At 39.0% G+C, this 21718-nt stretch overlaps 1 protein-coding gene across 5 annotated transcripts in view; it reads left to right on the forward strand.

Annotated features, from left to right (window-relative positions):
• ENTREP2 (endosomal transmembrane epsin interactor 2) overlaps nucleotides 1–21718 on the forward strand; it is a 91454-nt gene that overhangs the window by 63680 nt on the left and 6056 nt on the right. Inside the window, exons 5-10 of one of the 5 annotated variants that reach the window (XM_085070799.1) lie at nucleotides 4363–4470; nucleotides 11054–11071; nucleotides 13689–13849; nucleotides 14451–14586; nucleotides 18949–19024; nucleotides 19665–20252. In XM_085070799.1, coding sequence (XP_084926925.1) covers nucleotides 4363–4470; nucleotides 11054–11071; nucleotides 13689–13849; nucleotides 14451–14586; nucleotides 18949–19024; nucleotides 19665–20252 — 1087 coding nt within the window. Of the gene's footprint in view, nucleotides 1–4362; nucleotides 4471–11008; nucleotides 11072–13688; nucleotides 13850–14450; nucleotides 14587–18948; nucleotides 19025–19664; nucleotides 20253–21718 lie in introns of all 5 variants that reach the window. The other 4 variants (XM_085070801.1, XM_085070802.1, XM_085070800.1 and 1 more) reach the window with 4 other exon arrangements.

Consider the following 21718-nt stretch of genomic DNA (forward strand, 5'->3'; position numbering starts at 1 on the left):
ACACAATTTCAGCAGGGTGAACACCCATGCAGTGAGTGTTCTTTAGTTATAAAGGACCCAGCCCTGCCAGTGCTCCCATCACTGGGTGATGGGATCTGTGCCATTGTCATTTTTCATTTTAGATTCTATCTCATCTCTTTGCTTCTGTCAGGTAATTGCATGTGCTAACAGCTGTTCTAAATTGCTTTGTTAAATGATTGTTTCTACAGTTGAGTTATCGAAGTGACAATCACCAATTTTTTACTTATTCCAGTTTGATACCATCTGACTGCTTTATCACCCAGCAGTTTGTTGGAAAACAAAGAAAATCAGATTTTAGGACAAATTGCCTTTTTAGTATATTGCAGTATGGGTTTTTTATATTATGTTCTCAATTAATTATATCCTAAAATGACTTTATTTGAATACAAAGTATTTTTTTAATTGGAATTAAACATTCATATGTTAAAAAGCACACAGGTTTTGTAATACAACTCCTAATTTTATGTGTTCTGTAGGCTTTTGGGCTGCACATATAGAGAACATGCATTTTTATATATTTATATATTATTTTAATTGTGCTGGTAAATTAAGAACTCTGAGGTACAGTAGCTCAAAAACAGTTTCAAAAGAATAATAGTGAAAACAGCTTGAATTATTAAGAAGAAAAAATAGATATTCTATCCTTAAGTCAGACATATGGAAAAGGATAGTGTGAAGAAGATTTGAGAATGCACAGGTATCCTGTGGGAATGCAGAGGTATCCTTTGGGACACAGCATAAGTCAGAGGTGTCTGTTACTATGGAGGGAAAGGATGATAAACAGTTATGCAGCTACTGGCACAATTAATTTGGTCATTGTTCAGCTGTAATATAAATTGAATACTGCAACCATGAAATCTTGCTTTTTTCACTATCAGTATTAAATTTTAATTCACCTTTTGAGATTTACTGAGAGACCTACTTGTGAAAATAAGTAGCCACAGAGAAACAGCTCACAGTGCTGTCTGACTCCTGGGGGTGTATATGTGGATTGATCTAGGCATGGTTCCAGGCAATTCTGACAGCTGATTCCACTCTGAAGGGGATTTGTGTCCTCTGCAGTTAGTGAGCTAAGGTTTATCAAGAAAATTATATATTAAACTGTACAAGAATAATTCTACCTAGTACATTTTACCTATCAGAGCACTAATTATCATATAAACATGCTGAAGAATCAGATTTCTGTCTCAAAAAACAAAGATTAGAGAAAATTGATTTCTGAGGAGCAGAGAATTCTATTTCACACCATTAGAGATTCACGTCTTGTGTTTTCTGATTAGCGTTCTTGTGGATGTCAACTAAAAGTCTGTTCACTAAAGCTCCTTGATTTTGTATTTAATATAGATTTCCTGCTCCTTTAGACACCTATAAATGTAGCTGTCTGTGGCTGGGGCTGTGGGGAGTTACGATTGGCCCTGTTGTGGTTACTGCTTTTTCACAGACATTTCCTAAAGGACATCTTAATTGCCATTGTGTTTGTTCCAGCTGCAGTCTGTCAGCACCTACCCTGTCTTTCTGGTAGCATGTTTGGCCATGGAGAGCTTTAGTTCCTGCTCACTTTTTATCTATAGCTGAATAAACGAGAGTCAAGAATTACCTAATTATTTTTTCTCCAGGGCACAGGGAGTGAATTTCCTGAAAATGGTAAATTGCCTCAGGCTGATTAATGTTGAGGGGCGGTGGAGAGTGGGGGAGCAGAGAAAGAGGGTGGGTTGTGGGTTGATTCCTGTTTGAGTTGAAACAGATTTTAGGATAAAAAAGCCAAAACAAATACAGGAGCAACCTTGCTTTAAGAAATATCTAGTGATGGTGAGGACTCCACAATCATTGCTCAGTTATTACCATCTCTGTTAAAATTTTAAACTTATAATATTTTCCATCTCTTTGCTTAGCTTTGCTACCTTTTTACATTTTCTGGCTGATAAATGTCTGCTTCTTATGGATCTTTATGAAATACATAAACACTCTGCATCACTGCATTTGGAATTTTCTAGTTGTACCCTCACCTTCAAAGAGATTGTAGCAGGAACAGTAAGTGTTGTGTGCTTAGCCTGGAAAGGAGTGTGTGGCAAGAGGCTGCTGTTCCCGTGGACAGTAATCCCTGCCCTACATCAAAACCATAATGCTGAATCCCAGTGTGCCAAGGGAAAGTCTCAGGATGTGGAGGGGTGAGTGTAGCCTGCAAGGCACAGGAAATAATCCTCCTGCTATAGTCAGTGTTTGCAAGGCCTTCAGTTGTGCCTAGTTCAGGATTCTGCATTTAAGCAAAAATGTGGACCAAGGTGAGGTGAAACAAATTGAATTAATGGAAATGATCAGAGGCCTAGAAAGTTGATTTCAGTTGAGGATTGGAGAAAATGGGGTTAATATGTCATGCAGTAAAGGTGGAAAAGGCTTCAAGAGTGATAATAGAGTTCAAAGGTATAAAAGTCTGCTGTGTAATAGCCTGTTCTCAAAAGCTATGGAAGAAAAGAAGCCATGGGTTTTATCTGTGGGATGGACATGATGGTAAAAATAAATATTGGAATAGTGGGACGAAGCTGTGGCATCTTCAGGAACAGATCAAAGAAACATCTGTCATGAGACTTAGAGACACAGTTAAGTCTGTCCTGAGGCGTGTAAAGTTGTATGAGTGTCTTGGAGACACTTTGCATCCTAATTTAGAACTTTGATTTTATTATTTAGAATAAGTGCTACTAAATTATGCACTCAGATTAGCTAAGTCTTGCATTTAAATGGCTGTAGTAAGCAATGAATGAATTTTCTTCCTGCTAGGAAATTGTCCTGTTTCTGCCCAGGATCCTGTCTGTGCCTTGGTGTTCTTTACCTAGGTTTGCATATGGGAAGCAGAGCATGCAGGATCTCAATCTCCTTGTGACACTGTTAACTAGTTGAATCTCCAGGGATCATTTTGCCTGTTTACCTCCATTTGAATGCTCAAAATGGGTCTGTGTGACTTTTTATTTGAGTAAGTCCTCTGTATCACCTTCTGTGAGTTCAAGATTGGCCTTTGCAGTATTTTGCTGTTGATGCTGCTGATTCATTGTTCCCCTGGCTGAGGGGCTGGCCAAAAGGACAGAAAACTACTGACCAGATCAGCAAGAGCAAATCTGGCTCAGTGTAAGTTATTAAATGACTAAAACTTGTTGGCCCATTTACTGTCTGCCTGGCTCCCATGGCTGGCATTTCCATCTTCAAATGAAGGTCACTCGAGGAGCATGCAATTACAGTGCAGGAGTAAAGCTGCACCTTTCTATCATTTTTTTAGTACTGTGGGGAAAACAAAGCGATTTATAGCATGGAAGTTATTTCATGCACTGGCAGTGAGTGAAATACACTTTTAAAATGAGATCCTATGGAATGTTCTTTACACAATGAGTGTTTTTTACTCATGGTATTGTAGCAATTTTGATTTAGTTTTTCGTCTGTTCTCTCTCCTGCTTTTTCTCAAACGCTTTTCCTGGCTGTTCAGAATACTGAGCCACACAAGTGCCACAACAGCCATGCAGTTGCTGCACAAGGATTGCAGCAGTTTGGAAATGTCACCAGCACACTAAATCAGTGTTTCTTTTCACTGGCTGTGGGGAAAGTAAATACAAATCCAGTGATTGGAAGAGAGGCAGATGCTTTATTCTTAATGACACCACTGCTATGAAAATGTTTCCATTTTAATTCAAATGGTTCTTTTCATTTATTCTACTTGTTAAACCAATACTGTATTTTCTATTTTAAACTTTTTTCTTAAAAAAAAAAACAAGCCAACAATTTAACCTTGTGCACTCAATTCATCAGTAGAAGGTGAAATGCCTGGGTGTGTAATCACTGCTTTCCTTTCATGTATAAAAGTATTTCAGATGCATAGTTTCTGACACAGGAGAAGTCTCTATTTCATACTAGAATTTCCATTGAATTTTTTTAACACACAACCCTAAGTTGTAAATTTCAACTCCTGAAAGCAATAGTAATGCTGCATGTCATTGTTTTTAATCAGAAGTGTCTTTCATAGTATCTTTCTTGCAATAGCTGTAGCTTGGAGTCCACTGTGAACGAGTCATTTGTCTTTTTGGGGAACTGGAAAATTTGAATATCAATATTTCTGAGGAAATATCTAATAGCAAATGTGTTGTGAGAAGTGGGGAAGGGAAGATGTTTGTTTTTGTAATTGCTACCTTTGTGGCTTGCTACATGAAAAATGTTACAAGCTAAATGAGTTCTACCCAGTTACTTGAGACAGTATTAATTGATAGCAGTTGGCAGTGTTTGTTATCAAATCCCTCAAGCATTTCCTGTCCTTTGTGTCCCTGAGATCAGAGATGATATTCTGCTGCTGTCTCTCCGCAGGACCTGTTGTTCAGTGTGTGCGCTCTCAATATCATCTCCACCATTGTCTGTGCTTTGGCAACAGCAATGTGTTGCATGCAGATGGTTTCTTCTGATCTTCTGCAAATGGTGAGTATGTTTCAGTGACAACACAGGGGGTTGTCCAGCATAACATAGTGTCCTGCTCTGTGGATATTCATTTGCACCAACTCTTTGCTTATAAACTTAAGCCTATTTGTGTGTCTTTGTGAATTGTTAGAATGTGTGTGTACATGGGTGTATTTTTATCTGCATACATCTATATAAATATAGCATATAGATGTATGCAGTATGAGGAGCTGCTGTGTTTTAAATGTTTATGTATTAGAGTGTTATAATCAGGATTTTCAATTGGGAGTGTGTTATTTTTGTTAATGAGGTTATTAACGAGGTTCAGTTACATATGCACTTTACATTTGCTGTCATCACTTGTATATTATCTCCAGTTTCCATACTCTCCAGAGCAATTACTTACATTTGAGATCCCAGTTTTCCCTACTACTTTGGTATGAGAACTGCGGATTTTGAGAAGTATAAACTCAAAACCGGAACTTTTCACAGCTCTGTGCCAATAACTGTGTTTTCATAAGGAAAACATGTTCAGCTTCAGAGCAGAATTTGTGTTCAAACAAGAGGGTAAAGGATCATTAGTCTTCTGCAAAGTCAGCTGCATTGCAGGATGCTCTCTTGTTTTGGTTGGACAAAGAGAGCTCTCCTATTCCAAATGAGTGTTGGGGTTCACAAGGTTTCAACATAATGTTGAGACAAAAAAAGAGAAACCCTTGTATTTTTCAGGCCAGCTGTACTGCTTGTAACTTTGCTCTATTGCTGATTAATCTAGGAACTGTCCCCTGTTTAATAAGGGAGGGCAAACACACAAATCCAATACCAGTCATTTGTATAGCTTGTACTGGAGAAGTTTGCATAGATGGAAGACTGGCCCAGCAAGTTAGCTGCAAACCATTTAAACAACACATAAATACAACACAGGTTGTATAACCTGCCATGCAGGCATGTGGCTGTTTTAAAAATAAATAAATAACTAGAAATACCCTGGGTGCCATGGATATTGATTTAAGTGCGTGAGTTACAGAGATAAGGCTGTCCTTTCTAGACAAGTGTTCCAGTCTCTGGGTTTCAAACTCAGTTAAAGAATATCTTCAGTCTGGGATCTGGTGTTTGCTTCACACAGTAATGGGTATAGTGAGTTAGGCTCATGTGTTTAGGTAATAACTACAAATAGTACATAAATGCATTTTTGCTATAGGGCTCTGTGTATGCATATTGTGCAGGCTTATAGAGGCTTGTAAACAGTGCTGATTTGATAGCTTTAGTATGAATGTGAAACAACAGAAATCATAATTTCAGCTGATGACACTTATATTTTAAATGTTAAAGGATTTGTATGATATTCTGGGTATTCTTTCTGTTCACACACTCTCCCCCTCCATATTTGCTACAAGAATGCCCATTGACTGAAGACATTTTTCACCTTGCAGTGATGATGGGGAGATGAAGAGATTATCACACTTCACAAAATCTTTCTGTCTAGTGGAAAAATGGTAGCAGTGATCCAGAACTGTATATATTCCAGGAATCTTAATCTACACTTAATGGTATTTAGCAGTGCAGTAGTAATAAAAATGTGTAGATAACAATGAACCAAGAACAATATTAAAGTGCTTCTGATGGGCATATGCAAGGAGCAGTAACCTCAATAGGATGTCAAATTCCTTAAAAGTGCATAATTTTTCTCTCTGCCACCTCATTTTTATGTCTTTAAGATTCTTTCTTTCCCACCTGGCAATGCTGCCATTCTGTTAATTTCTTTTTTGCTTCCTATGCTTTGTGTTCCCAGCTTTCTGTCTTCCTGCTTACTTGTCCGTTCTCCCACCCTTTCAGCTCCATCGACAAGAATTTCTTCCCTTTCCACGGATGAAGGGAAATATATATATATATTTCTGCTCAATCCCAGTCTTTTCTTGTTTATCAGTTTTTCCCTTTCTTTTTCCAGGTTGCTGAGCCAGATTCCTACCGGGCCTAAGTGAGCGTAACTTCCCTGGGGCTACGCTGACTTAGACCAGCTGAACTCTGACCTGAGGATTTCTTTTTCTTTCACTGCTTTCAGCCTGTTGTCCCATGATCTGCAGTTCCCCTTTGCTCTGCTACACCCAGAAATCTGATTAACTTCCTTTTCTCTTGCTTGTTAATGCTGGATTTGTGCTTTTTCCTTTTCACTGATGTGTGCATCTTCTCTTAGCTGGGTTTACCATGTTGGAAGTTTGACAGCAGCAGCAAGAGTTACCAATCCTCAGAGCTGAAAAGGTTTTAATTATTCTGCTGGTTGCTTTACTCTGTTCTACAGTATTCAAGAGCTATTTAGGCTCTCCTGTAGCAAGAAGAGGCAATAGGGAACACCCTCCTTGGATATCATTAGGTTACTGTTAGAGCATAAGTTCTGTGATTCTTGTGCTGTGTTAGTGTGTTTTATCTCAGAAATCTGTCCGTTACAATGGTAATTTTTGCAAATTCGAAGAATTCCAATTTATTGCTTAGCAACATAAAGTAGGTGTAACACAGTCTCAAGAAAATCTGCAGCAATGATTCTGTGATTATGTGCTTTGCTGATGACTTTTGCATACAGTGAGTGTCTGATTCATCTAGGCAAACTGACGGTATTTTACTGGAAACTGCTGTCTTCTGGCATCCCAATCTTTAGGAAAAAAGTCCTAAAAACATAAACACAAGCTGTCCAGTAGTAAGCACAGTTTAAATTTTCCAGTGAATTTGAAGAGGATTTTTTTTGTTTAAATACAGTCCTACCCAACAAGCATTTTATTTCTAGTGTTAAGGAAAAAAATACTGCAAAAATACTTCAAAGTGGTTTTATTGCTTTATATTGTATTTTATACTTTTTCTAGATTGTTCCTTATGTGAGTTGACTGTTTCAGAAAGTACCCCAAAATTTTCATTTCACTTTAACCTTTTTTTGCTGTGTTAAGTATATGCATTTGCTCAGGCAAAGAAACCCTACCAATTGTACTAAAGCTGCAAGAGTAAATTAAACCATAATTAAAGATTGAAAAGGTATTTATGTGTTTCACTAGAGAGTTTAAGGCTGCACTCCATTACAGGGCTTCCCAGAATTGTTCTTTCTTTGTACACACCCCTCTAGGAGATAAATGTGAATCAAATCAGATCATATCAAGGCTCTGTAATGTGAAGAAACCTCTCTTAATAACCAAACTGTCACTTCCATGATATTTCATTTGTTGCCTGAGGCAGTTTCAGTTTGCATCTTGTCTGATGAATGGCTACTGCAAAAAGGCACCCTGTTTTCTTCAAAAGGTAGCTGCCTGGGTTAAACTAAGAAATACAAGAAATGACACCCACTGTGGCCAAGCTACAGCATAAAGTTCACCTATTCTACCCCTCTTTCCACTCCAAATGTGTTTGTACAGTACTTACCCTAGAAGTGCTGGCACTGATAGCATTGAGTGTGTTCTGATTTTATCACCAGCACTGTTAGTAGCTCTTCATGTTATGTGGTACCTAAAACCATCTGTTATTTTGTAAAGAAAATAAGGTAATGATGACACATGCAAGCTGTAATGTTTAATTACTGTTTTCATCAGCCATAATGATAATTCAGTGTGTCATTATCTTAATAGGCTGTAGCTAATATTTCTGCTCAAACACCTCACATAATGCATCTCTATATGAGGATAATATCTTGCTGGCATTGTTTAACCCCCATATCCTGGTGAAATAGTAATAAAAAAACCCTGCAGGGTGAAGCTTAAGTGAGAATTGATCTTACATTATTACATATCATTTATTATTTAATCTAATTACATCAAAACCTAAATATTGCTTTTTTGGGGCACAAAATTCACCTCCAGATGCTGTAAAACCCAGATAACAGTCCCTTTAGAAATATGCATTGGGAATGACATACATCTACAGAAAGATCTGAAATGTAAATATGGTTACATAAATACTTCCCACCATAAATGTAAACCTGCAGTGCAGGATATCTTCTGACATTTTTAACAAATGTACCATTTTTCATTAAACATTTTATTGGTAGAATAAGAATATTTAATATTTAAGACCAAAATATGGTCAGTACTTCAAAAAAGATATCACCAGGCAATGCCCACGAGGCTACAGAGCTAATGGCTTGTGATGGTTGTAGGAACAGCAACTGGAAACAACTGAACAGAAAAATCTGAATGTGTTTTCCGTATCAAAATACCTTCTGTCTCGTAATTTCCCTTCAAGATCAAGGACAAATTAGAAGAGTCAACCATGGTCCTCCTGTTCTTGCAGACAATTAGAGTCTACATTTCCCTTCAGCTGATGCTGATTCCAGTGTTTCAGAAAAGGAAAACAGCAACCTGTCCAGGAGGACAGTTAATTGGAGACAGAATTATAGACTTGAGTGTATTGCACAGAGCTTCTACTCAAGATAACATGCCAGTATTTAATTATATGCAATTAGAAATTTTTATTTCCCATTCTCAAAAACGAGCAGATTTTTATAAATGACTGAAAAGAGAATAATGAACCCTGGAGTCTCCAAAGGACTGATTTCGAAGTTATACAGTACATTTAGTAAATGTGATATGGAAGGCAGAGGTAATTACATGCAGATATGGGAAAAACTCCAGATAAGTTTCCCTTAGAGCACCAGCCACATTCTGATATATGGCACTTGTGGTTTAGATAAGCCCTAATTGCTGAGCAGTGACTCCCAGCAGTGGCATTTGCATGGGGTCAGCAGTGCTGAGCAGCTGCAGGATAGACAGACTAGAGGATGTCTTTGCTGATGAGTGGTGGGGAGGTCCCATATCTGGGAATAGTGGTGCAGAGCTTTTAGTCTCACATCCTTTGGGCAGGAGGATATACCACATGGTATCACATGAGGAGCTGTTTCAATAGAGAATTACATTGACAGGTCTTACCTGCTGTTTCTTCGGTTTCTTAACTGGATCTCCTCCATCAGCTTTTACCTCAGTGTACTCAAAATATTCAGAACACAAATAATACCCTCTAATCACTCTGATCACTTCAGCGACCAGCTTTTAGATGATCTTTCAGTGAAGAGCTGGAAATTAGGTCTGACAAAAATAGATTGAGTTTTACAATCTTGTGCATATCTAATGGTGTTTATTTCACCTGGAGCAGTTAAACCCTGAGAGAAGAGCAGTGTAATTCTTCACTGGGCAGGGATAGCTGGCATGTCTGGCTGCAGGCTGGGAGCTGGCAGAGGTCACTGGTGTCCAGCCCTGTTTTTGGCTGTGTGGAGTTCTTGGTACTATTCCAATGGACCCTTGAGCATAACTGCATTTTCAAACACTTTTGCCTCTTCTGGAAGTGGGGTACTTCCAGCATTTGTGCATCTGATTCTCTGCTTCCTAACAACTTGCTGCTGCTGCCATGGCAAACTTCTGTAATGAATGCAGGTTCAAGGAGTGGTTACAAAACCTCAGTGTTTTATTCTTCCCTCATAACTGCAGACAAAATAAAAAATTAAGTAGTCCTCAGTATGAGGGCTGTTTAAATCAGTCTGTCTATCTCTGTCCAAGTCAGATGTGCCCAGTGAAAGCACACCAAGTTCTGTGTGCACTGGGTTACACATCCCTTTAGCACTGGTCTGTGTAATGGCCATTAGGTGTCAGACACGTTTCACACACTAAAGTAAGGCCAGGGATCAGAAAACACATGTATGAGTGTAGTAGTTTGAATGCCAAGATACAAACATAAAGTTAGCAGTTTCCTAAAAGAAGAGCATGAATTCCAGATCTGTATTTCATTGCCTGTCAGATTTCTGAACGCTCCCAGCATCCAACAGCACCAGGAGTGCAAGAGAAATGGTTGAGTCTTTTGGATTTCCAGGGCCATGGGTTTCTCTTTATTTCTAGTTTGAAGTACCTATTGATAGCTATAAACTTTTGCTAAGCTTTTAATGCAGTTGGGTATTTAGCATTCACCAGTGATGCTGTGTGCTGTTTGTCTTCGTCTGCAATCCTTTTCTATCTGTTGCTTCTGCAGTGGCCATTAGTTTAATCCCAAGGCTGCCTGGGAGACCCACTGTGTGAGTTGTTCCATAGTGTGAGCTTTAGTTTTCAAAATGACATTGAGTGCAACTTGATCTTGTTTGTCCTGGTGACCAAACAGGCCACCTCCATTTTCTCCTTGGCAGTTCTTGTTGCCTGTCCTACTTGCCAATGGCATCTTGAGACTGATTATTTGATAACAGCTGTCTTCTAATACCAGAAATGTGTGTTTCTGTGTGAAAGTATTTGTCAGTGTTTCTTTACCTAGTCCAGCTTTCTCAGCGGTTTGCATTTTATTACTGTCTTATTTTAACCTTTGAAATTCGTATTAAGCCTTTGCTGAAACCCTGCCAGACTTCACTATTTGAGACTAACTCTTGAAGATTTTTAAAATACATTTTCCTGTAGAAAGAATAAGCTTTTGCAGGCTAGCAGAGATCTGTAGATAGCATAGTATGGAATTATATGTGACTTAATTCCCACTTAGTAGCTTTCAGTTGTTTTCTCAAGGATGTCTGTTCTTTGTGGTAATCCCTTATATTTGCTATTATTTCATTTCCTGCTAGTTTCCCTCTTACAGCCTTTTTCACTTTAATTTCTGTGCCTTCCAGCAGGATGATATCACACAGGTAAACTGTTGTTTCTAAACACCCCAAACATGTGCCTTTCCATGTCCATTCTGCTGCTCATTGTCAAGTGTTGGTCACACTTCGTTGCCATGGTTTGTATTCCCAGATCCTGAAAGGGATGCAGATAATTCTGCTGTTCAACTGAGCTGCATTCAAATATTAGGCCTTTTCCTTCTGGAGCCACAGCCTTTCCTTCTGCCCTGTGTGAAACCTCTCCCTTTGTCATGTCCCACAGAATGTGTGCTGATGGTTCTCTTGCTGTAAGTGGCATGTGTTTAATTGCCCTGCTCTGATCTGTGCTAAGAGTATCACCCCAATAAGTGGCTGAGTGCATCCAGCCCCAGGGAACTCCAGAACTGAAGGAATGGAGCTAAATGTTCTCTGGTGCAAACCAAAGCTTGGGGTCCATGGCACTATATGGAAACAATTTGGGAGAAGGTCAAGGAAGTTGTAAATTATAATTGTTTTGTTTTCAGATTGTAAAAATGAGCTAAATTATCAACTTTTTTAGAAAAATGAGTGCAGTCCTGAGTTTGGTGGAATCAAACAGTGTACAAAATGTGACCCAGAGTATTCAGATATTTGTCTCCATTATGTTTATAAGTGTTTACGGCTTTTAGGTAATCATGGTGAAGTTTGTCTTGCTTCCTTTTTTCCTGAAAGATTCTTCCATGTGTTTTGCTGATGATTGCTGATGATTGTGTCACTTAGGGCAGAAGTTTGGAGTTTATTGGTTAATTTAATGAAACACTTTGGGAAATGGCTGTTGAAAGATCAGATGAGTTTAGACTAAATGACTTTATAAAAGTTTTGGGTCTTTTCTGTAACCCAAATAGGGAAATGTCTGATAGTACTTGGGGTAGATAACAGCATCCCACCTCACATGGAGGATGAAAGAGCATCAGGTGTTTCACATAACACAGAGTAAATCTAACAGATACCATGTCTTTGTTTCTGTAATGTACCATGAGTGGAACACAATGGCTGGCTGTGGGACGTAATGAAATAACACATTCTGCAGGGGAGGTTTTTTTTTAATACTTACTTGTGGAAATATCCCTGGAGAGCTGATCAATGAGCAGCTAATACTTCATTTTCACAAACAGTTGATATTGGTCCTCCTGACCCTCTGTTGTGCTGTGTTATTACAGCTCTGACCTTTGAAACAACATACATAGAGTGAGTTTAATGGAACTAAGATGTAACTCAAGCTTTAAAACACCAAAGACATTTACATTACCACTTCATTTCTGTGATAGTGTAAATTCAGCAGAACTACACCAAGCTAAATTTGAAAAGTGAAAAATGTAAAACTGTGATATTAAAAATGAAGGTAATTTACTTTCTATTTGCTGGATCTCCTAAGCATAAACATTTGTCCTTTTTATTTTACTGCTCTCCAAATCTTTATCATGGATTTACACAAACAATAATGTAATAAGTCAACAGTACAAAAACATATGTTGTCTTGTTCCAGTACAAAGAAGAAATGTGCTTTCAGCAAAGTTTCTTAGCTGACTTGTTTTAAAAGGCAGGAGCTAAAGATCAAGTCATCTACTGATCCAAGAAAAGTGGTATGACAGCAGAAACTTGCCAAGAGAAGAAAAAATTCTGTGGTTTTGGATTGTCTTTTAGTCCCTTTTTATCCATGGGGACCATATAGATCCAGGTCTGGGTTTTGGGATCTGCAGGATGACCCACATTTGATCTTGAATTATTTTAGGCCTTTTCCAGAGCACTTGTTAGTGTTTCTGATATCAGTGATATTGGAATGGCTTCTTTAAATCCCTGCTCTGCTAGAAGCTGATGAGGTTCCTGTCACAGCTGTTGATTTAGTTCTCAGTATCATTACTTTTTATTGTGCAGTGTAGTTATTTTCTTTTGAGTTTTGAGATGTGTATATGGAACAAGTGTTTTTCTTACTTTCACACCAGTACTTATAACCTTTACACCACATTGAAAAGTGCAGTGTCTGTATCACCAAACCACAAACAGCTGTTAAGACTATTTTATATTACAAGAATAATAAAGAATGGTTATAAATGGCCCCTTCATTGGAAGTGAAAAATAGGTGGGGTATTTGCAGTTGTTTTATTCAAAACTTAACACCTGTGTAGTAGCCTGCTTCTGGTTAGTTTTATTTGGGGTTGTTTTGGGGATTGACATGAGGGTTTTTTTCCCTGTAAGTGCAAGGTAGTTCAGATTGCAAACAAGAATGTGCAAATGGTTATTTGAGTAGTTATATCTATTTTTCATCAGTTACTAAAACACAGCTGATTGTGTGGGGCTGTAATAAAACAATATACAAAGCAGAAATATTTCCTGAAAAGCCGTTTAATTTTAAATGTCTGTGTCCTGCATCCTAAGAGTGATTGACTTGGGGGCCCAGAGCCTCTCTGTCTGTAGTAACACCCTGTGTTGTATTTTGGCAATCTGACTCACCCTCCTGGCTGATCACAAGTATTCTTGCGCTCCCAGAAGTGCCTTTCCCATTTCAGTTTGGATGTTAATGAATTTGGTGTTGGCCAGGGCTGCTACTATTGACCTTCTATTAAAATTGTTCATGTTGGTGGTGACGTTTCTGCCATCTGAAGGAACCTTACCTGTTCATTTTCAGTTTCTGCCACAGAGGCCACATTCTGCCAATCCTGACTGCATGACTCCACACGGAACTGTCCTGCACCAAACCCTGGATTTTGATGAGTTCATCCCACCAATCCCCCCTCCACCCTACTACCCACCGGAATACACCTGCACCCCCGTGGTGGAGGCACAGAGGTGATTCCCCTTCCCTGCCTGCACTCAGCACTTAGCTCTGAGCTGTGATCTAAGTTCTCTCAAAGAATACAAAGCCAAATAATGTCCTTCCCTTACATGAGGCACTTCTTTTCCAGAAAGATTACATCCCTTTTTTTGCAAACTTGTTAGGTTACATATGGAAATATTGTGTTAAAGCACTGCTGCAATAGAGAAATGATTGAACTTAGCTAAGACAAGGATACAATATCTGAATTTAGAGTGGAGATCCCTTTATAAGAGATCCTTTCACAGTTGTTAACATTATACATTTGAAGTTGAGTATGAGATTTAATTTTTTATCGAAATCATTGCAATTAATATGTATTAATTTGGAGCAGTGAAGGACATTAGTGATGGCAAAACAGGCTGGTAAAGATAAACAGGTTGCTCCTAAATAAAATGCAGTTTTTAAAGCTACTCTGTGAGTGAGGGCTTCATTTTGGATCTCTAATAAATTTCTTGAATGTAACTCTTTGTAGTGTATAGGCTTTGAATTCAGAGAGGGCTCTACATCACTGTGCTGTAGGCAATAAATCCAGTGCCATTTCTTAATTGTTTGTTTGTTTGTCTTTTTATATAGAGGACTCCATTTGGACTTCCCTCATTCCCCATTTGGTGCTTTATATGAAGTAACCATTAACAGCCCAGGAATGCTGTATCCAAGTGAGCTGCCTCCTCCTTACGAGGCAGTGATTGGAGAGATGCCTGCCAGTCAGGTAAGGAAAGCCAAAGGAAAGTCTTTATTGTAGTCTTCAAACTTTTGTGGTGCAAAACAATTTTAAATAAAAATTTGAGGAACAACCATTAGAACATATTTATATTCTTTAAAACATTTTCCAGACCATCTTCTTTATAAAGGTTTAACTAACAAATTTTGCTTCCTATGAAATAGCAGCGAGTAGTTCTCTATTGCTTAACCTTCTGCTTGTTACAGTTTTTGGTAATCAGCTTCTGCTGTTACATGGCAAGAAACTGTTACTCCTGAGAGTGCAGAATACTTTTATCCTGAATTTACAGGAGGGATCCAATGTACTTGAGACAAATATTTACATTACACTTTTTGCCTGATTCCGTACTGCACAGTATCGACTCAGCTGAAACTGGAATTATAATGTATCTGCCTGTACAGCCAAAGCTAATTTGAGCATTTGCTTGAAGGGATTTGTGGTAATTGAATCAGCTGTCACAAAAGGAAAATACTTACAATTGCTTTTAGAAGCTCTATTTTCTTGCAGGCTTCAGTAAAAACTCTAGGAATCAAGCATTTTAGTATTGTCTATCAGTGGTTAACAGCACACTGTGGAAATACGTGTCTTCAGGTTGCCAAATTGCACCCACATTACAGAGGGGACTACTTTGCCTTTCCCCAAAATACAGCACTGAAATGTTTCCTATGACTTTTTTCACATTGGGGGAAACCAGAATTGAAGCCACAAACCTAAAGAAATGATACAAATTTTTGCTATTATACACAAGAAGATTATTAATATAATTAATAAGACAAGTGTCTGAGAAAAAAGAACACTGAAATGCAAAACCTCCAACAAAAATGCAGTTAAATCTGTCCAAGATATGCCTAACTTTGCAGTTTCTGTGACTGACAAAGCAGCTTTTGACAGCTTTTCTAATCCTTGCCTAGTACTCTGCCCTCCACCTGACACAGCAAACAGGCCAAACATTGCATTACTGTTGATTTATTTGGCTATAATAAAATGAATCAGTATAAACTGCTTGTGAGTGAAATTCCTTGCTGAACAGCAAAATTGCAGTTTTCAAGGCCATTTCCTTCCAGAATATTTTTTGTCCAAGTTCCATCCTTTTTCCTTCACAGTAACTCAGATGAACCTGCAAGCCTTGGAGAAGTCGATATTTTCCAGTGATAAAAAACTTGGGCAAAAGTGATATGAATCATGCATGGTTTGGGGGGAAAGAGAAGGCTCCTGTCTGGGATGAGAATTCACATGTGGTACTAAGTAAGGATTAGTAAAGTGTCTATTTTTAGTAAAGCACAAAATCGTTTTGGGCACTCTTGTAATTGGGACTACTCTTGGTATGATATCAACGAGCAGCAGCACAATAGCAGCAGCATGTAACAAAAATATAATTTAACAAGATGTGCCTTCAAGCTGCAAAGTCATGCTCTTGCAGGAAGAGCTTGGCTTTAATAAGTAGAAGTATTCACTGTTATTTTTTGGCATCTGGGGTCAGTTTCAGCACCTTGCCTGTTCACCTCTGGCCACCTGAGTTCCAGAGGTGTCTGTTCTAATCACAGGTGAAAATGAGTGGTGACATCTAATTTCTAATGGTGATAATTATATAGTTTCTTACCTGGAGTGTGTTTATATGAAGCTGGTAGTTGCTGGTTCAGAGAACTTGCAGGGGCAAACCACCAACAGGCTCTGTGTATCAGCAGGGATGACCAAAGCCTGCAGTGACACTGCAGCCACAGACTTCTCTTGACAATAAAGCCTTCGTATATTTTTTGCAATCAGTGTCCCAGTTGAGCTGTAAATGGAGAATGGAGCCAAAGTCTAAGGCAGTTTTGGGTCTGCAAGAAGAGCTAAATGGAGACCTGGGTTCTTACATGATGCAAATGCTCCCATAGAGCACAGTACGGTATGAACTGAAATAATGAGATTTATAAATCCCTCAAAGGCAGGCTTGGCAATGGAAATCATGGCAGGGATTTAGCTACAAAAGTGCTTCTGGGAGCCATTATGTAATAATGTCATAATTGTAAAACCTTTTACTGAGCATCAAGCAGTAGGTTTTATTTGTTTTTAAATAGATTGAGGTCCTTAGAATTTTATTAAATTGTATCAAATTAGACTCGATATTTCATGCATTTTATGGGCAACAAATGGCAGTGCTAATTTAAGTGTTCCATCCATGTAAAAATTGCTGTTGTCATCTGTACTGATTAGGAATTCCTATTTCATGATGATGAAAAAAGTGGTTTTCACACTGTTTTCTGTGCAAAGTGTTGACTGGGATATAGAAAAGACAAGAACAAACAGATCAGGGTTCTGGGAGAACTAAATCAATGACTTTTTTATAAGGTTTTCTAACCTGTAGGCTGTGCAGGCTTGTTAAAAGCACAGGTTTTCTTTCTTTTTCCTGTTGATGGCTTAGTGACTGTCTGAGGATGTGGAAGTCAATAAGGTTTTGTTCCCCTTGGCTGGGCAGAAACCTGCATGAAACCATGTGCTGTCCCTGTGTGAACCAAAACTCTGACCTGGCTTCACAATTGGCAGTGGTACCTCCTACAATTAAAACCCTGCTTCTCCTTCCCTCAAGCAAGAAGGTTAATCAATTCCAAATGCATGTAAAATACATTCAGCAATTATTCAGAGAGAATGTAGAGTGTCAATAAATGTTTCAGCACAAATGTTCATCAGATATTTTCCAGTCAGTGATTAAGAAATTAAGTCAGTGATTATGAAAGCACCTAGCTTAAGAATTTATGAAAGCCCTAAAAATCCCTAGATTTTTTAAAAGAAACAAACACCCTTAAAACATTATACTGTTTCTTCCAAAATGTAGTCAGTCTGAATTTTCTACAATAACAAAGAGCGTTTGAGAACATTTCTTACTTTTCTAGTTCTAGTTCCCAGAACTTCCACAGTTGGATCCCAGGAACAATCTGCCACTTAGAGTGATACCACATTTTACTTTTTACCACAGATGTGACACTCTGCTGCAATAAAGAAAGATCCATTCAGAAATTTCCAAGGGAATTGTTTAAAAAATGAGCGATTCACTTTTGCTTCCCAGTACTTTATCCATCTCTTGCTGAATTAAAGTATTTCTGGCACTGTGCTTTGTTTGGAGTTGTATTTGTTAACACTTCATCTTAAAATATTTTTTAAAAACTAAACTTTTATTAGAAAAAGTTTCCTGGTCACTTGATCATAATAAGCTGTAGATAGATAGATAGATGCAAAAAAATAAAAGAGTGAGCACAGTAAGTTAACATATATGTGTGCTTTAATCTACACTGGCATGTGAAATGGAAGCTCTCGTCCTAATAGCTTCAGACTAATTGTGTCACATCCAGTTTTTGAGAAGGCCAGACACAGATTAAGCGCTTGACAAAAAGGTTTGCACAGAGGTGACTGATGCTGCTTTCTAGACTGTCACCAACCATAATAGGCTCTACTAGTTAATTGTGGCCCTACAGACAAGCAGATATGATGCTTTCTGCTCAAGATGGTATCAATCTCATTCCTTTCAACCTTTTTTATATTTTTTTCATTTATTGTTACCAGCTATTTATTAGAATAATTTTTTTAATAATCATGTTCCCAAAGAACTGCAAAAAATCTACTGATATTGGTGACAAGGACCAATCCAAAGTCTATTCAAATCCATAGAAAGAATATTTCCTAAACTTCAGGTGTTTAGGGATCCAGTCTTTCCAGCAGGAATGATTCTATATTTTGTTCACATGATTCTCAAAAGTGAAGGGAAATTATCCACTTAGATCCACCCCTTCAGAAAAAAGGTGAGTGCTAACACTATCTCCATTCAGCAGTCTCCAACAGGCTGGAGAGCACCTGGCTGGCAGTGATGTTATAGGGCTTTAAAGTACATTATTATGTGAACATCCTCACAAATAACCGAAGGAAAATACTGCTCCTGTGCTTGTTTGTGTGGTTTCTGATTTTCTCTCTCCTATATTAGGGTGATATGATGTGGTGAACAGAAAAAAAAGTTATTATATGGATAAATGCAGACTGCATAAACAGAGATTGCTTGTACTAATACCATTGGATTTAAGCATTGCAGGTATTAAGTTTAGTAATGTGAGCCTGCAGCCCTAAGTACCTGTGAATTGAAGATGAATTTACCTCGTAGATTCTGGAAAAATGAAAAACTACATTATGCACATTTCCTTGCCCTGCATTTGCTCCTGACCCAAAGATGCTGTAAAATAGTTTAAATAGCTTCCAATCTGAATAGCAGCTCACATGAAAGTTACTCAGCATTGTCAGGTGTGTCCTTCAGATGCTGAGGACTACCCTTTGTTTTGGTAAATTGCAGGTTAATGAGCTCTTTTATTCCAAATGTTCATTTAGGTCACTGGTGCCACTCAGCAAGTGTCTGGATCGAGCCTGGGGGAGAGGAACATGACCCCAGACTTCAGCACACAAGGTGATTGTGGCTTTGCATTTGTCTCCTTAAAGACAGTAGGAGTTTTGAGTGGACTTCCCTTCTCTTCTGCCTGTCCAGTGGAGAAAAAAGCATTTGCTTTCAGGTGTTTCATGGCAAGAAGAACATTTTCACAGTCAGAGGCTGTGGCTGGAAATGCAGAGGAGAGTTATGCCAGACAAAGTGAGCTCTGTAAAGCCCTTTGAGGTGGATCTGGCGACTGTCATTTCTCTTTGAAGAGTCCTGCACACCTTGCAGCTTGTTTCTCATTGTCAGCAACCATGGGTGCTTCCTGATAGTCCCCACACTCCTTTTCCAAAGAGTAGTTTCCTCCTGCATGGCTTCCAGGAGCCCGAGTGGGAAGTTTGCTGCCTGAAGCATAGATGTTGGGAATGCAAGTGGATGAGTAGCAGTACAGAGCCTGCTCATTTAAAGCTGAAAAGTCAGTATCAAAAACAGCACAAAAATGACTTTGCTGAAGGACACTAGAAGGAAGTAAATGACTTCAGTGTTTTTTGCTTTGAGTAATTATTTTTATACTTGCAGATTACTAAATTTAAATCAGCATACAAAACATGGGGAGGGGGAGGATTGGGAGGGGATCAAGAAGTTTTTATTTGTCTCTGAATCTTCTGTTTTGCAGTTTCTGTTGAGAGCACCTCTTTGATGGTCTCTGAGGCTGTTGATATCCCAGATGGTAGCTACTCCTCTGAAGATCTTTGTTCGCTGGAAGTTCAAGGATCTCTCCACTCTGCAGATCTTTCTCCCTTCTGTATAACCCCCAAGGGGGCTGCAGAGCAGAGCTGCAGCACCCTGGATTGCCACGCTCACTGCAGGTTTCACAGAACTCGCTCAGAGGGCTTTCCTGATGAGGGTGACAGTTCCCACAGCCGAGCCTCCACACAGAAATCTCAAGGACAGGAAAAGAACTGTGCCCATGGCAGGTCCTTGGACTGTTCCTCAGGGAATTACAGCCCCTCAGAAAGAGAACTGCAGAGCTCTGCTCAAGAGAGCAGTGCCATGCTGCCTTTGAAGCAAAAGAAAACATGCTGTGTGGACTTTAACCAGCCTCCTGCCCCTTTCCAGACCTCTCCCTTTTTAGGGCCTGCAAATACTTCATCCTGTGCTGGTGGCCACGAGGCTGCTGTCCAGCAGCAGCACAAAACCAAACCAGTCTCAAACATCGTGCGATCAAGCAGTGCCCCTGTGTCCTGTTTGTCTGCCACGGAAGGTAGGTGTGGGACCACAGGGCAGCAAACATGGAACAAATCAGTGATATTGATGTATCCAGCAATTGGTGCTGCTGGAAATTAATTGCAGCATTCCAAAGTGGTTTATCTTAGGTGTGAAGGCTTTAGCTCCACACATATTTTCTAAACTTCAAAATTTTTAAGAATGGAAATAGGAAAATTGACAGAGTGAAATTAATTTTGGCTTTTTTGATTTTCACCATTCTTTCTGCACTGCTCAGAATACCATGTGTTGAGTAGTTGTTTCCACCTCTCTACTGCTGTTCTACTGAGAGGCTAAACTAAGGAGTGCAATGGTAGCTGGGGTTTATTTAGAAACTATTACTAGAGCTGTCATGCTTGTTGTACAGCAGGTTGTGTTTGCTCAAGGTGACACTGACATTGACAGTACTGGGGCATGTCAGAGGCACTCACTGTGACTGGTGGCAACTCGGGGTGTATGGTGAAAAGTTTTGAAGGTCAAAGAAATGTACATGAGGCACATGACAAGATGATAAATGAAAAGGAAAGCTTTTGGCTGTGGTGGATAAGTGTCTTCTGCTATGAATCTCCTTTTAAAAAAGTAGGGAAGACAAGAGGAGAGGTTAGCTGAACAGTGTATCTTGATAAAAATCTGCTTGCTAGTGAAAAAGAAAGGGTTGATTTAGTAGAGGATAATAGCAGGTATGTAGAACTGTCTAAACCATTTGAAAAGGGAGGTTTTACAAAAGGATCTAAGCTCTTCAGAGATTCAGAAGGGTAACCCAGAGAAGTAGCTTGAAAGTAAATATTAAAAGCTTTTTAAGATGCCATGGATTGTGCTGCTACAAGATGTTCACCAGGCTTTCTAAGGGATCTACAGGAAGAATCATGTGACTAGCTCAGAGCAAAAGGAGACAAAATGTAGAAATAATTGGTTTCATTTAGGATGATGTGTTGGTTCTATTGCGCTTCTTGCATCTTTATAAATTTAGAGACCTCACAGCTCAATAATTGAGTATCTTTTACCATTAGAAAAGTAGCCTCTGCATCTGGACCAGGAAAAGTGAATGTTTAATCTAGAAGTCTGCATTTATTTTATGACATTTTCTCTGCTAGGACATACGTGCTATGAAGCTTCCATGCAGACAGTAAGTAGGAATTTCTGAATCCTTTCAGCTGTGTGAAAGACAAGAAGGAGAACCCTTCCTCTTCTGGATCAGTCTCTGCACCTTCCCAGAACTGAGCTCCATGTGCTTGTTGAGCAGTGTTTGCCGTGGGCAGCCATAGCCACGTGTTCCAGCTGGCTCTGGGCACCTGGTGGAACAGATGCTCTGCCTGCTTTTTTAACACGTCCTAAATACATTCATCATCTCTTCTGGAGAAGTGGCATTGAGGGGCACGAGTTGGACGTTACTGAGACATAACTGGGCTTAGCAAAGACTGGAATAGAGGCAGAGAAGGTTCCAGAGGTACTGACACACAGGGG

Source organism: Lichenostomus cassidix, chromosome 10 (assembly GCF_008360975.1).
Source record: "Lichenostomus cassidix isolate B80296 chromosome 10, HeHo_3.0, whole genome shotgun sequence".
Taxonomy (NCBI): Eukaryota; Metazoa; Chordata; class Aves; order Passeriformes; family Meliphagidae; genus Lichenostomus; species Lichenostomus cassidix.